Consider the following 19861-nt stretch of genomic DNA (forward strand, 5'->3'; position numbering starts at 1 on the left):
GGCTGTGATGTTACAATTCTATAAAAATAAAGGTTAATAGTACTGAGGCCACTACACACCATGATGGCTGTGATGTTACAATTCTATAAAAATACAGGTTAACAGTACTGAGGCCACTACAAACCATGATGGCCGTCATGTTACAATTCTATAAAAATAAAGGTTAATAGTACTGAGGCCACTACACACCATGATGGCTGTGATGTTACAATTCTATAAAAATACAGGTTAACAGTACTGAGGCCACTACAAACCATGATGGCCGTCATGTTACAATTCTATAAAAATACAGGTTAACAGTACTGAGGCCACTACACACCATGTTGGCCGTCATGTTACAATTCTATAAAAATACAGGTTAATAGTACTGAGGCAACTACACACCATGATGGCTGTAATGTTACAATTCTATAAAAATACAGGTTAATAGTACTGAGGCCACTACACACCATGATGGCCGTGATGTTACAATTCTATAAAAATACAGGTTAACAGTACCGAGGCCACTACACACCATGATGGCTGTGATGTTACAATTCTATAAAAATACAGGTTAACAGTACTGAGGCCACTACACACCATGTTGGCTGTGATGTTACAATTCTATAAAAATACAGGTTAATAGTACTGAGGCCACTACACACCATGATGGCTGTGATGTTACAATTCTATAAAAATACAGGTTAACAGTACCGAGGCCACTACAAACCATGATGGCCGTCATGTTACAATTCTATAAAAATACAGGTTAACAGTACCGAGGCCACTACAAACCATGTTGGCTGCGTTGATATCTTCTTCCTTTTGTTTACCCTTGTCCTTGCTGTCTTCACCCATCAACATCATCTTGTGTAGTTCTCGTCTCTCTGCCTCTTCTCTCTCATGGCTCAGCTATAAACAAACCATAATATCAGGTGGTGCCCATACAACCTTTACATAATTAATCCAGGAATATTCAATTAGAAATTTTATTATGTTCTTAACAGCCCGTCAACCCATAAAAGGTTGTTAGGGCCACCAACCAGTGCAATTAGAAGTAACACTATCTTTTTCCATTTTATATTCTATATTCTCCATCACAATTATTGGTCAAATATACAGTATTTGGTGATTTGTTATTCTACTTGCAAAACTTCAATCAAAATTAGCTAGAAATATTAGAAATCTTCAATTCTTAACCTTGAATAATATTCTGAAGTATAGACTACAAGTAATGTAGTTACAGTTACTTTGAGCAATCAGTTATCTGGTTAATCTGACAAGCTTACATAATGACACTATACATACATGATAGTACTAAATGTAACGGCAATTTGACATTGGATGAAAACTATCAGATCAGACCATCAATGGTTTTCTCTTCTATCTGCATTTTCAAGGTGTCTCTTTTTTTGTATATCTTTTCCATCCTTAAAAATAAACAACCTTTACAGTATATCAACTGTCTTATCTACAGCCTCATCAATATTTCCATATTTATGTAACACAGAAGCTGTTATAATACCTGAGAACTTGTTTTCTTATTTGCTAGCATGCTTTCAAGGTTCTTGCCCATTTCCTCAAAGTCAGATTCGTTGCCAGAACTGGAATCGTCATCTGTTGACAAGACTTCGTTTGAGGATAATACTCTGTAAAAAAACACAGCAGACAGGTAAACATTTATTTAAATATATTCAAGAACAAATTGTAAATAACACAATTTCTATCATATTTCTAATTAGAAGAATACTGGCATTAGATCACATCCACAGTTGTGCTGGTCTTGTATATTTTTTCAACATCTTATAGGACTGAATGGTCATATGACAATCAAACATCCAGAGGATTAAGCCACTGCATAGTGCATCCATTTGGAACAAAAATATGAAACACTTTAATTAGGACAAATCTTTGAAAATTTCTACATTCCAGGAGATGATCCAACCTTATATATTTAAGAAATGACTATATTCTCCAAAATAACCTCTTGACCAATTTAGTTGATATCCCAACACCCATCCCCAAAGACTGAATCAACTTCATTTACTTATGAAATGATTGCCATCCTCTTATGATGTTCCTTACCAAATTTGGTTGAAATCTGACTTGGCTCTGGGAAGGAAAAGTTTAGGCAAGACAAGGATAAATGATTTTCAATAATTACCTGGCCATGTCAAAAACTCTCTGACTTTGTAAGTATGTTTAACCACTAAGAAGCGATTATGTAAACTCTCATACCCACTGTAACATCAGGATAAATGTCTATCACTGAATGTAGCTTTCAACATCAGTTTTCTGACATCAAAAATTCTTTGGCAAAACTTCTTACCAGGGTTCCTGATGCTCTGCCACTGAGAAGCGATTCCCTCTGGCAAACTTACTCATACCCACTGTAACATCAGAAATGTCCATATCACTGAGATGTAGCTTTCAACAAAATGAAATCTTTGGACATCAGATCTATTCACAAAACCTCTTACCAGGGTTTCTGATGGCAGTATCAAAAAAGGGACTAACCTAAGGCTTACATATTTTTAAAACATATCAACAGATGAAAAACCATTGGAAAATTTAATTCTTCCTCAGTGATCAAGTTATCTTAAAAGCTGTACTCTAGGCCTTGATCACAGCACCATGCAAACTGTAATCAAGTAAAACATTGTCATTCATAACATTTGCAGAAGCCATCTTGAATATTTAGAAAATGAAGTCGCTTTGACCTCAACATCTCAAATGTCAGTATTAACATGTGAAGATAAGGGTAAGTCATTGACTATAAAGGCAGTGCCTTAAATCCAGTTGTTACCTGGTTAGCTTTTAGGTACTAAAGAAATAATCCATATTCACTTTTGGGAGTTAAAAAGTTTTAAAATCATTCTCATTTAAGTTGCATAAATCACTCTCAGAAAGATTACTGACCTTGACCCTCCTGTCTAGTGTTAGCCTGCTCTGCAGACATGTAAACACTCTCACAGATTACTGACCTTGACCCTCCTGTCTAGTGTTAGCCTGTTCTGTAAACATGTCAACACTCTCACACAGAATAACCTTGACCATCTGGTCAATCCTTGGGCTATCCTGTAGATATATAAATACCCTTGGATTGATCAATAGCCTTGACTATCCTGTCTAGCCTCAGGCTGTCCTGTACATTTAAAAACCCCTTCAAACAGATAACTAACCTTGACCGTCTTGTCCAGCCTTTGCCTGTTCTGTTGACATGGTTCTGACTACATCAATCACCTCCCATCTAGACAACTTTCGAATCTGTAGTAAAAATAAATAGGGTTATCACACCGACCTGAGTAACCCATTACAGGTTGGGTTTGAGTCAATCTGGGTTGGAAAAAATTGTACCAGAACCCAAAACATAACTTTGTAAGTGTACAGAACTGAATATAAATGAAATTATAGAAATATTCTAGACTTGACAAATGTCATGTTCACCCACCAAACATGATTTTTTTTCTAAGTTTTGGTAACTTGTACCCATTTTGTAACCCAGCATAGTTATATGAACTAAGTTGAGCTCTAAAAAGATTAAAAACAAAATTGAAAAAAAATAAGTAAACCTTCACAGCAACTGTACCTCTGAATCTGGCAGTCCAAATTTTCTCAGTAACTGTTTAGCATCCTTGAGCGACAGTTTGCGGAGATCAGCATCTGTTCCAGTGACAGTCTTTTTCTGTGGTGTCTGCTGCTGGCCCTCTTCCTTAGGCTGTGGTTTATTTGGAACCTTGACATAGGAGAATCCCTCACCACATCCTGTAGGGTCGGCCACACCTGTCAGGTCTAGCAGACATTTGCCCTTGAGAGAGGCAATGTACGCCCGTGTTGTGTTCCATGGAGCCGTCTTCACCTGAAAAAAATAAAGAGATTCAATGCAAAATCAAAAGCTTTCCCTGAAATGATGAGAATCACGATAATGAGATATCTCTTGGAAATTATGAGAATCATGATTCAGAGATATCTCTCAGAAATTATGAGAATCATGATTCAGATATATCTCTCGGTATGATGAGAATCAGGATTCAGAGCTATCTCTCAGATTGATGAGAATCACGATTCAGAGATATCTCTCGGTATGATGAGAATCAGGATTCAGAGCTATCTCTCAGAATGATGAGAATCACAATTCAGAGCTATCTCTTGGAATGATGAGAATCACTATTCAGAGCTATCTCTTGGCATGATGAGAATAATGATTCAGAGCTATCTCTCGGAATGATGAAAATCATGATTTAGAGATATCTCTTCCAAATGATGAGATTCATTTTTCAGAGATAATGTCTAGATTTCCTGGGAAGCAATACTTACAGTGAGAATGAATCATACAGAAAATTCTCAGGTAAAGTAAAACAACGAAATGTGTCAGTTTGTTACCTACAAAATATACAAATCTAGATAGAAATTCTTTCGCATTCTTACAAACCTCATCCTCAATCTTCATTTGTGTTTCCTCCTCATTATCATCCTCTGGAGCAAATAATGATCTCTCTCCATACCCAGCATCCTACAAAACAAAAACAATAAATAAAACACAGAAATAATGCTCAAACAATAAAATTACATTCTTTGTTGACAAGTTTTATTTGTTAATGCAACTCCACTTTAAGCAAGGTTTAGTCTCATCACAGTAATAATTCATTACACAAACAAATGTAATATTGGCAAAAAAAAAATAAAAATAACAAAACCCAGTATATACTATCTATGCAAGTTTATCACAAAACAAAGATAAAATAAGTTCTTTACATATATATCATATTTCAAAAGATACAAATAAATAACTTTTTTACACAATGGTGAAAGGTACATATCTGGTGACCTGTAGAACAATGAGGAGAGCTCACCTTTAATCTCTGTTCTGCGGCAAGCATACTGTAGTAGGCACAACACTGCTCCGGGGATACCATAGCCCTCATCTCATCCTCCGTTGGCAGGCGAAAGTCTGGCTTCAACACCCACCAGTTAGAGTCCATACCTGTCATACATCACAAGCCAATTCAATTACAAAACTTCTTAGCCAAACTCACACCAATTCCAGTTCTTGAAAGTCTGCTTTTTACCTAAATCATTCTTAAAAATATTCATTCATTTACAAATTTTTAATCGCTTATCCAACAACCTTGTTTTCATTCCTATAATCTTAACCTGAACATTTTAAATGAAAGATTTATGCTAACTTTTTATTAAGCTTATCACACTACCATATCAGTATCATCTATGATTGGAGCAAATCACTATGACAGCAAACATTATAATACTTTCAATTTACAATATCATTGAAATAACATGACTGATGAAGTGCAGAATCCTGTACAAAATTTCTTTGTAGAATGAAAATTGATATTGATAATTTTCTTGATTAAGCTGGAAAGAATTTAGTCATGGTCTAATATAAAAAGAAATGAAAATGAAAAATATTATATAAATAAGAAGTATATGGATGGTGAAACATCAACGTCTGAATCCTTAGTTCATTTGCCTGTTATTTAGATATTTAGACAAGGTACAGTTCAATTAGAGGGATGTTTAACACTGAACAAGTTTCACAACATCAAATGTAACAAGAAGATAGTAAACACTGCTGGTATCAATAAAACAACCAATAACTTGTAACACTAATATAGAAACATAACACTGTAAACCTGACGTTGACAGAAGGACCAAGATGGAAACATAACTGTCTGCAGAAATATTTCTCAGTTGTAACCAATGCATCGATAGACCAGTTTTAATTCGAAGTTAAACTTAATGTCTTTAAGACACAAATGTTCCTGTACTTAGGTCTATTTGATGAATTTCTAATTTCTGAGAAATAGTAATATGATGACCTTGAAGCCTGAAACATACTGCAGCTCCATTGCCCAGTGAAAAAACACCAAATCTATAGAGAGAGCTCATTTAAGAGCACCCCCACCCCTGTAATTGGTGTTAACCACCATAGATAATTGTAGTACATTACTTTAACCACTGATACCAATGACTCTGACTATCAATATATAACTATTTGTTGATGTGCTGAGATTGTCTAATGCAATGTAATACCTGATACTAAAATGAATGGCTTTTATCACAACAAAGATGGGAAATATCAAGTGAGACTTTCCATCCTAACACACTCAATTAGCTTTCGCAGATAGGCCACAAACTGTGAACGGACCAAATCTGAGACAAAATATTTCTTCAAAATGATATTGATGATGAACCATTTAGCATAATCGTGGCCAAGGCATATCAATATTATTGATATACACAGCAAGTTGAATGAGTAGCTGAAGAAACAGAGACCCAAGATGGCAATTTCAGTCAGCATGTTAGACTTGTATTTCCAAACAATATACAATGTCTTATACTGAATTTTTTTAGATCAAATGTAAAAAAAAAACTCTTAAACAGGAAGGGCATTATTTGTACTAAAATATGATTGTAAATTCATCCAAGGTATTCTCACAGATTTTTTTATGTACTTTAAGTCATAATGTTTATTAAAAGTTATCAGAGTGATGTCACTGAATGGTTGACAATTTTCTGTAATAGTAGCAGTGGTCTTGACTTTGTCACCCAGATACATAAGCACACTTGAAGCAGTGTTAATATTGTTTTGGGACATGCCATGCAGACATATGTAACACTTAACGGTTTATATTCCAGTGGATCCTAAGGAGTAAGTTTAAGTTTCCATCAGGTCAAAGCACATTGGGCAGAATTGTTTGGTGTACAGTATTTGCAAATCACTTAACATCTTATAGCTAATGTCTCTGAGTTGGTCCTTCTCAATCAACACTTAAAATACATCACTACCATATTTATCTGGCTCCTCTGAAAGATTCAATTTCCAGGGACAAATGATTTTATTCTAAATAAAAGGTGCAAAATTGGACCCAACAAAAACCAAAATGAAACAAAACATGATGATTAATAGATAAGTCTTTTTATCACATTTATTTTCTATTTACATAACAATTCTTGTCTAATAGTATCAGTATAGCCGTGCAGTAAAGTCACAAAAAATGAATAAGTTATTTATTTTACCTTCTAAACACAAGGTCCTTTGTTATTCAAGATGAGATTGTGAAATTCTCCTAAAATTCTCTCTTTCAAAACAAAATTATCCATGCTTCATGTCTGGAAACTTACCTGTGCGTTTAAAATCTGCACAAAGTTTGAGACGTTTTCTGATGCTGCTCTCAGAATGTGAGGGGAATGCATGTTTGATGTCATCCATTTTGATCCTCTTTGGTGTATCTTTGCTTTTCCAAAAGAGTCGATAGATGAAAACCTACAAACATCAATCAGGAAAATTAGTCTGGAGGTTGAAATAACTATCATTCAATACATCCTAAATAAAAAATTGTATTCTACCATCAGAGTGATGTAATTTCATATTTTGTTTCTTCGCAACACCTTGGAAAGGGAAAGGTTTTCTACAATTTCTTTTGAGCTACAGCTAGAGATTGAATCTGGGATATCTTATATACTAGACTATCCTAGCCAAGTTATCAGAGAAGTAAAATTTATCAAGCTTACACAGCATTCAGTAATGTTTCTGCTGAAGATGGCTTTATATAACTCAATGCATCACCAGAAATATTTTTCCACCTAGACAACTGTGTTTGAGTACCTGTAGGAAATCCCTTATGAAGTTGTTAGCTCGCTTAGAATTGGGCCCTGGCACCTCTGTTAATGTTGCTTCCTGTCCCACACAGTATATGGTTGCCACCTCTCTAATGTAGTAACTACACAAGAAAAACATAGTATTTCCTGACAGGTGTATACAAAACATCTTAGGCAATCCACGTATTATACCTCCTTGGTAAACGATAGAACATTTGATTGGTTTAGTGCTAGAACATGAGGTAATTGCAGGTTTTTACGGACTTACTAGTATACAAATGATATTCACCGATGATGTCACAGTTTGATTGTATATCTGAACATTCATCAGAGGTGTTGTTTAAATAAAAACAACAGATAATCATTTCTTGCCTCTTTGACTGATTACAACTCTGAACTGTGGAAGGTAGTGGAGAGAAAAACAACACCCTATGATGACCTGCTACCAATTACTGACATGTATCTTGGGTATTTGAAAATCGCACTTTGTTAAGTAATTTATGTAAGATAAACAACAGAGACACTCTATTTAACTTCTTTGTTAATTAAATGTTACCGTATTTATCCAGCAGAAAGCCCATGCCTGGCAAATAAGCTCAACTATATCTATTGATGTTACACTAGAATAAATATGAATAAATATTAAGCTTATTTTCTGTAAAAAGCCTATCTCCATCATTTAGGTCAGAGTTTACTTGTTGACTTCCTGAGCTAATTTTAGGATGAATACGGTAAGTTAATAATTTAAGTAAATAAATAGTTATGACACTTACTTATCTCTTTTCCTGATGATGACAAAGTCTGTCTCAGGTACCTTGTGTTCAAAAATTGATGCACGGAACATGTTATTCTCAAATGCCTGGATACATTGTCCTGGACTGAGTGTTCCAAGGAAGGGAGATGTATGTGCATAGGCCAGCTCACCGTATTTATACTGAGGGGGGCTTGCATCCTTCCCTGGTTTCTGGAAAAAAAAAATTTTGAAGCATTTTCAAACATCAGAATACCTTCTCTACTGTACAAAACTGTTATTTCTACTAAAGACGTGACAGAACTTGTGAATCTCTAGACTTAACTCATTCAGTTTCAGTATGGTGAAAATCATTAATGGTACAAAGTTTTCTTCCACCTACTCTTTTGTAGTAATTCTTTATTTTCGTTGCCATGCCAGTTTGCATTACTAAGGGAGGATACTCCTCTGAGTACTCAGCCAGAATCAGTTCCCCATCCATTCCAGTTAGATCCTGGGCGTTCCTCATGAAGAAAATCTCACCCCCTCCATATGCTTGTCTCTCTTGCTCCCTTAGCTACAACAAATGAACATGCTTTAACTCATTATATACAGCTACCTAGACGTATCCCTGATGTTGCAAGGAATAAAACCTATTTCTGTTGAAGTTCAGATTTTCTTTGATTTTTTTTATTTCAAGTGGATAACATATCCAAAACTGTGCATACCACTCTATATCATTAACCTTAAATAATTAATTTGTGTTACCGTAAAAACCCATGTAATGTCCGCACTTTTTTTCACCGAAAATCAATCCAAAAAAGGGGGTGCGGACATTACAGAGATATAGAGGAAATGACACTTTTTTCCTTCCGACAATTCATATCATATCTCCTTGAATTGTGTTCTTAAAAGCCAAGCATATCTGATATTATCGTTCTATGGTTTTTTCTATGATTATTTATGATTATTTATTATAGTTTCCATGGTTAATTCCTTCCAATTTCTCGTTACAGGTTCGTATTGTGTCGTCCTTCGTAATAGGAAGCCATTTTGTTTGACTTTGTCTCATGAATAAAGTTAGAGTTATTCCCCTTCCCCATTGAAAAAGCATACCCGTGAGCATATACAAAATAACACAACATTTTCATTCTACATTTTATTTACAAAATAACAATAAATAACATGTACAAGAATATTACATAAAATAAATAATCAGACGTTTTATTGATTATGGATCGTTTATCAGAAAGTCTTAATACATAGCAGGCCGGTTTAATAGCGTTTCTCGAAACCCCAGAAGTCGTCGTCGTCACTGTGGAAGAACTCCTCGGCGTTGAAGTTGTCTTCCTCTGTCTGGTCTTTGTAATAAATGGCGTTCTCGTCGTCTGATGGTGTGTCAGTAGGGTCAGTGGCGCCGTGGGTCATGGGCGGGTCATGTTACTGTATAGTTATCGTTAATTGGCTAATCACACGCTGTCACTCACTCACACTCGAGGTGAGGAGACGACCCAAGCTGTTTATAACACTGCTGGGCTAACCCTTATCAAAACACCAATTATCGAAATGAGGACTTGTCATACTGGTAAGCTTACTGTACCATTATGGAGAATAACTGTTGTTATAAACAATTAAGTGAATTCTTGAATGGTACCTGTAAGTTATACACAATGCGACATGCTCTCGGCCATTACGACATTAGCGTACGTGAAATGAAATCGGCAGCTTCAATTTGCATTTTTTACCCGCGGACATTACATGGAAGGTGGGTTTTTTCCCCAGATTTTTGTGTCAAAAAAGGGGTGCGGACATTACACAGATGCGGACATTACGTGGGTTTTTACGGTAATTGTTTCACATATTTCCACAAACGTATAGAATATATAAGTCAGATTAGACTTAAATTAATTAGAATAAGAATAAGGAGATCAAATATTTACAGAACAATAGAGAAATACTTACCCTTGCCTTCCTCTTGATCTGTTTGAGGAGAGGCAGTACTGGGTGTGGACCAGGCAGAGACAAGGTCCCATGGGAGTACCTCTTAAGGGTATTTCTGTGGAAAGTGCGAAGCTTCCCAATGCCCATATATGTAGGGAAGAATGGCTGTCGCAGCTCAAGACTAGGTGTGGAATGCTGTTGTAAAATGAGGAGACAGAAAATGTCAATAACAAGGATATAAAAATGCACTTCAGGAAGAAAATAACAGCATACAAAGTTTAAAAGCTTAATTAGATTTGATAAATAAATTTCAAAATTTCAAATATTGTACACTTCTAGTGAAGACAATGTAAAAAAAGTTATTTTTGCCTCTCATATTTCACATGTATTGTATTTTTATTCAGAATGACATTGCCTCAAACCAAGTCTCTTTACCTGGATAAGGCTTCCCCCAAGGTTGCCTTTCACTGCATTCTCCATAGTTTTTGGACTATAGTATTCATCATTAGAAATATTAAATGGATCCTTCTCCTGTAGATTGGGTGCATTCTTAAAAATGAAAAAAAATAAACCAATTATGATGATAAAATTTAGAAACAAATCTTCTTTTACTGTACACTGTATCATGCCATTCATTATAACTTATGTCAATTTTAATTCACTATCACATTTTTTCAGACCAAGCATGCAGTGAGATTCAATCTATTACTTTAACCTTGTATTCTAGTCCTGTGTTATGTTTTTTTTTGTTTTTGTTTTTTTGTTTTGTTTTTTGCAAATATTTTCAAGTTCGTTTTTTTTAATAACACGTGACCCGAGAATGAAATGTCTTCATTGTTAGAGATACTGTCACTAGTAATGGAGTCTCAATGTAAATAATACTTCCAATCAGCTTTCTTGAGACAAGCCTTATTAATGAATTAACTGTGTCTCTTGCTTGTTCTAGTCCTACTTCCTGATTTTGTCTCCACGACAATATATCCCCCTGGCATTTTGTGTGAAATGGACATTAATATAGAATATAAACATTAATCAGTTGATGTAAAACTGGCTCAGGTGTATTTCTTCCACAAAATATGAACAATGTTGGGACAACAGAATAGCTAAAAATAATAAGCCAATCAGAAGTCATAAGACATCAATGATATCTAGACATGCTAATCACTGTTCACAATATATTCTATTGTAATCCAGCAGATCTATCTGAAACCTTCCAGGGCTCTCACACCCCATTTTGGGACTGGGGCCCGGGGCTCTTAGAATTGGGAAAAATAGCTGCGTTTTCCTTAGAATTGGGAAAACTTGGGGTCTAAATTGGGAAAAAAAGATACTATTTTGCATTGGGAATATTCGGCCCCAAATCTGGCAGATCGAGAGCCCTGCCTTCTTCTGTCACTCTACCTTTTCCTCGTCTTCCTCTTCCTCTTTAGTAATACCAGCTTTGTTTAGTAACAGCTTTGACTTCTTAATCTCCTGCAATGTATTTCAAACTGACAAGCTAAAGAAATATCAAGTTGAGATCAGATCATTAGTAATGAAGAATCATGAAATAATTCCAAACTTAATTTATTTTTACATTACTTAATTTTTATTTGAAATATTTCTATATTTCGCAAACAAAAATGCCAAATTTCAGACAGTTTATTATGACCCAAAATGTTAAAATGACTAAGAAATTGACTTTGGAGGTATTCAATGAATTTTGTTTACAGTTTAGTCAACAATGAATGCATACTATTTCAGGTAAACTTGAAGAATTTAATAAAGGACATTCTCCATCAACATTGACAGATATTTAAAGAACTGACCTTTTCTTTTTTAGCGGGTACAGATTTGGCATCGGGGTCATTATCCTCTGGCAGTTCCAGTATAATGTTTTCATCGTTTGGGTCCAGCGTCAAGACTTGTGGCTTTGGGATCTTAGTCATATTCTGTAAAATAACATGAAGCATCTGTTTATTAGAACATGTTCATTGCAACATCAGCCAGTCTCTAAATCATGTTAGCTGTTTCTTTGATATCATTTGTGGACTGATGGTTTGTTTCACACATAAATCAGAATATACAAAGATTATTCACTTAAATTATTCACATAACTCACATTGGTCAATAATAATAAGTATATAAATAGCTGAAATTTTATGTTATTTTGTGTAAGTGAGCAACACGGTAAAAAAGATGACTGAGTGACACACCTCTGCATCCCAAATGATGTCATCCTCCCAGCGGCCATAAATTAGTTCCTGATTCTCTATAGGAAATATAGAGTAAATCTTCTCCTTGGAATCAGCGCCATCTCCTAAACATAAAACAACAATACACTACTACTATGTGTTGCATGTATTCACCTGTATCATACATATGTTACTGACAATTCAATTAAAATAAGCTAACTTGAGATAACATGACCTTGCAGTGATAACATGACCTTGCAGTGATAACATGACCTTGCAGTGATAACATGACCTTGCAGTAGTAATGAACCTGAGATTGCAAGGATGACCTTTAGATTATGACAAAAGTTTACTTGTGTGACTTTGTGGTAATACTCACATTGAGATTACATTGATGATCTGAGATAATATAAATGTGATTACACAGAGGACCTTCAAGGTTATGACTTATAGTAATGATGAGAGATTACATGGATGAACTTGAGATTATATGATGACCTTGTGATTACATGGATGAACTTGTGGTAACAGCAAGAGATTTGTGCTGATGATGACCTTGAGAATATGGTAATGAACTTGTGATACTGACCTTGTTTTATAATGGGAGACATGCCAGGGATAGTCTTTGAGTAGCCAGGATTTAGGATTGGTACTTTGGGTGTCAATCCACTGATGATATCATTAGGTTTCCCTGCAAGTCATCAGACCTTTATTACACATACACTCGGATTGTTTTCTCTCAAATTACTTCAAAATCCAGATCGAAGTGAAGATACTGAGCAAAACCATCACATTAAAATTCCTTTCTGTTTTTTTTTAGATAGAAATAAAACTTTGAGAACAATATTCTTACCCTGAGTGGTGAACTGGGTAGCAGTGCGATGAGAAGTGCTGGGGATCCAGCCAGCAGAGGGAGCCTTTTGTTTGAGGGATGCAATCACCTTATGTTTCACATCTTCCCCATTCCATATGATATCATCTTCCCACTGCAGCTGAGTCACCATCAGGAACACCTCATCAGAAAACTCTACCTTCTTTGGGTTTGGATTAGCACAAATTTCATTTTCCAAATCAGTGCTCTCCTGAAATAACATTCATATAATTAACAGTCACAATGCAGAAATCTTTAAATGCACAAAAACTTATTTTACAATAATTATGAAACAAGTTTGACCAACTTCTGTCAGTTACTAATGCTAGTCCTCTTGGTAAGATACAGGAAATGTGAATGTGAAAAAACCAGAGTAACCTGGAAAAAACACTCAAACATTCTTGGTAACTGGCTGTAATAATGATATCCATTGTTCCAACAGATCACCCAAATCTCACACTATCCCACTTAGAAACACACATCAGTATTCAACAGGAAATATTTAGCAATACAACACTGTCCTTTAACTGATCCTACCAGTCAACCATACCTGTTTGAGTTTGAAGCCGTAGTCAAAGTCACGTCCCAAATCATCCACACCCATGAAATCATACCAGTATTGAGCAGGACCATATCGCCAGGGTTCTATTTTCACACTTTGCTCTGTCTCTCCCAAAATTTTATTCTGGTCAGTTGTAGATTTCTCTTCTTCTGTTCTCAGCATTTTTTCCTGTCAAATTAAGTCCCACAAATATCATGAAGTTTCTGATCATTTTTAAATCATATATAGGCCAGACAAATTTTATAACAAACAGTTTTCAAAAGGCAATTTTTAACAAATACTTATCGCCTATGCTAAATTTGCACATTAATACTTTTACAAAATCAAAATTTGTCAAAAACACTGCTGGGAACAATACTTTTAAAAACCTATTTTGAGTAGTTAATACCATGCATTTTATGATTTCTGCAGACAACGATCATATACTGCAATAGATATGCATTCAGACAAAATGAAGATTTATTAACCTCATCATCAGAAAGGCACTCCTCAGGCAGGGCTGGTCTTCCCAGATTCAACTGAAAGTCCTCCTCCTCATTATCCTCGTCTGTTTGCATGTCCTCAACTGTATTAGAGTCTGAGAGGCTTTCAGACTGTTCTTTTCCTTCATTAGCATGAGCTATCATCTTCTGTAATGGAGACATCTTCTTCTCTTCTTCTGTGAATAAAGAGTATTTCATCTAAAATGAAGTCTGAGTAAGACCCATCCAAGAACTTTTCAAGAAAGAGCAATAACAATGTTCCGATGATGCCATGACTGAGAAATGTTTTAATACATTTATAACATCAAAAGAAGTCAAGAATATCAGTTAAAATCTGCTTTTACTACAAAATTCATATGTTCTGAAAAGTTTGCAGAGAAAAAAATCACACAGATCAACAGGCTTCTCCAAACTAATTTTTTATTATCTCCTTCACAAACCTTTGTTCTTTGCTAAACAGAGCAAAGTCCACAAAAGATCAAAGTCAAGAAAAATATGAGAAGCAGTCAACACTAAAGTAAAATGAAAAGCTTCTCTTAAATAAAACATCAAATCTAAATCATTTTCGGGTCATTAGTAAACTTTCAAACAACCTTGTAAATGTCCTCCAAAATTTATCATCTAAACGGATGTTCCATAGCTAAATTTAAAGCATATTTTATCTTGGCACCAGACAACCACTGAGACGACTACCAGGATAAAAATAACTGATGAAAAATTATTTCTGTATTTATTTATAAAGTTATTTTTCCATTCCCTATCAAAATTTTGACTCACTGCCAAGAGAACTCTTTTAGACAAATTCTTTAAAAAAAAACATTGGATTTCTGTTATAAAAATTCAGTCACTACTTCATGTGTCCTATATAATAATATATATAACAAATCAAATTGAGAAGATATCTTTTTGTTACTCATCTTCGTAAGGCCACTTCACTGACCTTTCAAAAAGTTCACCTTGTTTCTTTCTAAAGCATTAATATTCAGCTATATCTCCCAAACAGCATCTTCACAAAGAATTTCTCTACAATTTCTTGTGATGACATTCCATTTCAGTTTACCTTTTTTCTTCAATTCTGCTTCTTCTTGATCTTCATCTTCTGTCTTTTTTTTCTTTTTCCTTCTCCAGACATGGGGTGTATGAACAGGTTTGAAGAGACGGGAAAATCTCAGGACCTGTAGATTTTAGAAAGTTATGGCAAGTGAAGGTAATGAAGTAGGTACAACTAATAATATCAAAATACACTGTAGCATTTACCAGTACCTCTTATAGTATTTCTGGAGGATTAAGCTTAAAATGATACCTGCATGAAATATACTTGACACTAATTGAAAATCAATTTTTTCATAAAAGAGCAATGAATTACAATATACCTCTCCATGTTGAAACTCTGGAAACAGTGTGGTAACCTCTACTGTAGCCAACTCGGGGGGCAACATGGCTGCCAATGGGGTCTTAAACTTGGACTTGTCTGAACTATCAGGTGAACCCTTTTCAGACTTTGCTTGGGTCTGAACATGATTCCCAAGGCTACCTAGTTCCCCTCCTTCCCCCTCCACCTTGCCTGATTTGTTTGGAAGCCAGGAGGGAGGAGGCATCAATTTATTATCATCCTCATCATAGTCATCCTCTTCATTACCTACAGCAATAAAATGTTTGTTAAACGATATACAATTTCCTTCAAGATCTTAACATCATAGAAAAGCGGCCCTGATCAGATCATTATTTTGTTGTGGTCAAAGATTCAGTCCTGAAAATGCATTCACTTACAACAAAAAGCTGTACAAGATTCACATTGCTGTGATAAAGATGTTATCAAAATTACATCACTGCTTAAAAAGTATTGTCCTTTTCTTCTGATGGTTAGACATTTTACATCCATGGGTTTGTCATATTCATTATAAAGATAACAATGAGAGTACTTTAATTATATTCACAAAATTACGGAAGAACATTGAAATATATAAAAATTATTATCTGGTAGTTATTTATAAATTCTTTTATGAAAAGAATTTCTTAACACAGAATAAACATACTGGTTCTCTCTTCAATATACCTTTCACTTTTAACATCACTAACATGCATATAGAGTCAATGATTTGACTTGAGCAAGTGTTGAGTGCTAATAGGTAATAACTCAGACTTTTATACAGATACCAGACACTGACTTGACTTGATTTAATGTTAAGTGCTCATAGGTAATAACTCAGACATGTATATAAAGAACCAAGATACTGACTTGACTTGAGTGAGTGTAGAGTACTCATGGCCTCCCGTACTCTCTCTGACCCATCATCTGCCATCTCTGTAATGTCCGAATAATCTACAGCTCCTGCCACCTTTTTCTCAAAGTTCACTGAAAAAAATTAGTAAAATAATAATTCTTTATAGAGTTTCACAAAATGAAAAAACACCTAAACAGATTTGATAAGAATTGAGAAAGGCTTTAACTTATTATCAAAATTAAGACAGCTATCGAAACAATAAAATCCACAAATTTGTGTCCTGAATACTTCATTCTATACTGTATATTATTCCTAAGGGTACTTACAGCTTGGTTCCTCCTGTTCCCCTCCCTCAGTGGCTCCCTGGTCCTCGGTTATCTCTCGCACCATGGTTCCAATTCCTCCAAGAGCACTCAAGGATCCAAGATGGCGTTTTGATTCCTGTTAAAAATATCATTATGTGTGATCAAAAAGTCATATCTATCACACAATACTGACCACAAGCACTTTGTTATGTACAGCAAAACATTGTTGTTGCTGAGACTATATGAAACAATCAAGAAGCTACTGAGATATGTGTATACATTGTTTTTGTAATGCATATATACATGAACTATCATTTAAGCGAAACTTTACTTAAAAATAAACAGAGTAAGCAATATTCATTGAAAAGTATCTTTCATGAGAAAGATTTTAATTTTTAATTTTTCAAAAGGAACAAAATTTGTTGTGGAAAAAAAGATGCTCCTCCTGAGAAAAAGATGATAAGTAAATGATTTCTCTCTTAAGTGTCCCTTAATTACCTCATCCAAGAAATCCTCTTCAAGGTCTCCCTTCTTATCAATGTTCCCAAACAGAAAACCAGTGAGGGATGACACAGCCCCTGTACCTTCGCCATCATGATCATGATCATGGTCATGATCATGTTCCTCTTCACTGTCCATCTTGGTCAATTGTCAAATTTCAGACTAAGAAATCCCCTAGTATGATCCATAATGTGAATTAAGATGCTCTGTAGTCCTTTAAAAAAAGTTTTGTCAAAAGTTAGGGAGATCAGCATATATGGTTTAACGGGTCATCTGAAATCTTAATAAGATGTTATGATACTTTTAAGATTTTCTGATTCCTATTCTTTTCATGTTTACCAAGTTAAAATTATGCTGATTACCAATAGATTATATAGGAAACTTCCTTATTCAGTGAATATCCTTGGTTACTCAATTTCCAAGGACAAAAACTCTTGACAATGTACATTCTCATGCAAACTGCTAGTGTATTCACAAATACATACATATCTGATCTGTACTAGTGCATTGATCACAACATCACTGTCCAATTGCTTCATTGCAGATCTTAATATTTTCAGTGTTCACAGCTGAAATCTGTTACTTAATTGAAGTTTCTTTTTATAATTGAAGAAATGGTTAAAAAATCAAAAGAAAAGAAAGGAGAAGTTGCAGGAAATAAAATAATCTGATATATAACCAGATACTTTCAACAAAGCCAAATAGACACAATGTACTTTTTAATTTTCTCTCGTCTTTGGTTCCACATTTTTAGACGAGAATAAAAGAGTGATAATATTGAAGAACACATAGAGAAAAAGTACCCAGTATTATTGTAATTATGTTATTTCAGTGAAGGCAGCAAAACGATTCCTGAATAAAAAAAACAACTCAGAAATTTCCTTTTTAAGAAGAAAATTCCATCTCGAAGCTTATTGTTCCCAATTGCAACTCAAATTATCTCAAATGAGTGCAGAAGTTATGAAATTAAACAGAGATTAGAGGTAAACAAAAAAATCTACACCAGCGTTTAAAGATGAATGACAATCATCACTTAATCAATGAAAATGAATTTATGTCACAATTCGGGGAAAAAATGCTGTATTTATACAATGCAGTAATTTCACGATTAATCAGGCTGTTAACACCACTGGACTTGAGCGAGTGACCGGTGTTGCAGTTCCAGTGCTTCTCCAGATTCAAGCATGTTAAGATTTCCCTTGTAACTTAGGTATATCAAGGCTAACCTAGACGGACCGTTACAAGTATTCGTTCTACTTATTATATATGTGATCACTTTAATTATGTCCTTACACCAGACAACGAATACACTTCGACTTGTACTGGTGTTAATTATCTGTATTACAGATTATATAATTAGGAACATCTCTAAACATGTGTCCGTCTAAGCCTAACAGGCATGGTTGCTTACATCATCCATTCTAGAAGGCATTGAAAAAATCTGATTCCATTAACCGGCAACTATTGCACATTTTCCACAATCTCGATAGGGCGGTACATGCATATACGCCATCTTTAAATATAGCGCCACCTGTAAATAAATATTGTAAGAAGGGGAGATAATAACCTCTTTCCCAGGCACTGCGAGATAATTTGAACCAGTATATTTGAGGATATTTCGGAGGAATACCAACAGAATTCCGATGAAATGGTCTTTGATATCTAAAGTACACTATAATAACACAGCAGACACATATGTTCAATGCTGAATAATGATTAAATCACGCTGTCAGAGACTTAAAAATATTACGATCGAATTCGAAGTCCGTACTGTAACGGATTTCCCCATCTTCAACCCGGTTATTTCCGACAATCACCTTGTGCAAAAATCCTTCCCCGGTACCCAAACTGTATTATGCTTAAGATTCAATATTTGGACTACTTTTTGCCGTCGTTTCAATACCAGATACCGTTATATTACGGGAAAATGTTCTATTTGTACCTAATTGGTCCCTACCATGACGGGATGCTCGCCGTTTAACACCAAACTCTTCCCTGTCACAAGCCCATACCCAAGCCATACATCCGACGAATTTTACAGAAATCGTTCTACATTGTATGTCAGGGCCCATATGGCTTTATGCTCACTGTTTAAATACAACTGAAATAGAAACAGGCCTCTTCCAACAGATCCGACGATTAGAAGGCTATAAAATGGACACAATTTGCTGTAAATGGGCCATATGCACCCCTAGCTCCAGATCAATTTATTTCCCTTATTTTCTGTATAGGACCCTCTAGTGGTGAAAGATGGGAGGTGGAGACCCAGTGGACCAAGTCAGTACTTAGTCGATGTTCTAGTTACGTACAAACCAAAGTTTGTCTGAAGTCCCTTTATTCCGGGGCAGAAGGACAATCGGGATTTCACAGATGAAGTTACCTCTACTTCCCTGAAAATACTATTTCGCCTCTCAGGCCCCTGGGATTCAAGACCCGCCGTTTGTACATATTGAGTGCCCTTGCTATACTCA

At 35.1% G+C, this 19861-nt stretch overlaps 1 protein-coding gene across 1 annotated transcript in view; it reads right to left on the bottom strand.

The window, feature by feature from the left end:
* LOC132546153 (transcription initiation factor TFIID subunit 1-like) overlaps nt 1-18876 on the bottom strand; it is a 33213-nt gene extending 14337 nt beyond the window's left edge. Inside the window, 27 exon segments of the mRNA XM_060209859.1 lie at nt 775-891; nt 1505-1632; nt 2273-2306; nt 2308-2369; nt 3162-3246; nt 3569-3838; nt 4412-4492; nt 4833-4963; nt 7123-7264; nt 7607-7721; nt 8373-8563; nt 8733-8906; nt 10292-10465; nt 10706-10819; nt 11672-11743; nt 12079-12201; nt 12466-12569; nt 13034-13135; nt 13298-13526; nt 13866-14045; nt 14345-14535; nt 15420-15534; nt 15733-15998; nt 16599-16715; nt 16911-17025; nt 17388-17604; nt 18802-18876. Of these exon segments, the coding sequence (XP_060065842.1) occupies nt 775-891; nt 1505-1632; nt 2273-2306; nt 2308-2369; nt 3162-3246; nt 3569-3838; nt 4412-4492; nt 4833-4963; nt 7123-7264; nt 7607-7721; nt 8373-8563; nt 8733-8906; nt 10292-10465; nt 10706-10819; nt 11672-11743; nt 12079-12201; nt 12466-12569; nt 13034-13135; nt 13298-13526; nt 13866-14045; nt 14345-14535; nt 15420-15534; nt 15733-15998; nt 16599-16715; nt 16911-17025; nt 17388-17528 (3573 nt within the window). The 5' untranslated portion in view covers nt 17529-17604; nt 18802-18876.
* Nucleotides 18877-19861: the final 985 nt, after the last annotated feature.

Source organism: Ylistrum balloti, unplaced genomic scaffold (genome assembly GCF_031769215.1).
Source record: "Ylistrum balloti isolate Yb309-2 unplaced genomic scaffold, AGI_CSIRO_Ybal_v1 Utg369876, whole genome shotgun sequence".
NCBI lineage: Eukaryota > Metazoa > Mollusca > Bivalvia > Pectinida > Pectinidae > Ylistrum > Ylistrum balloti.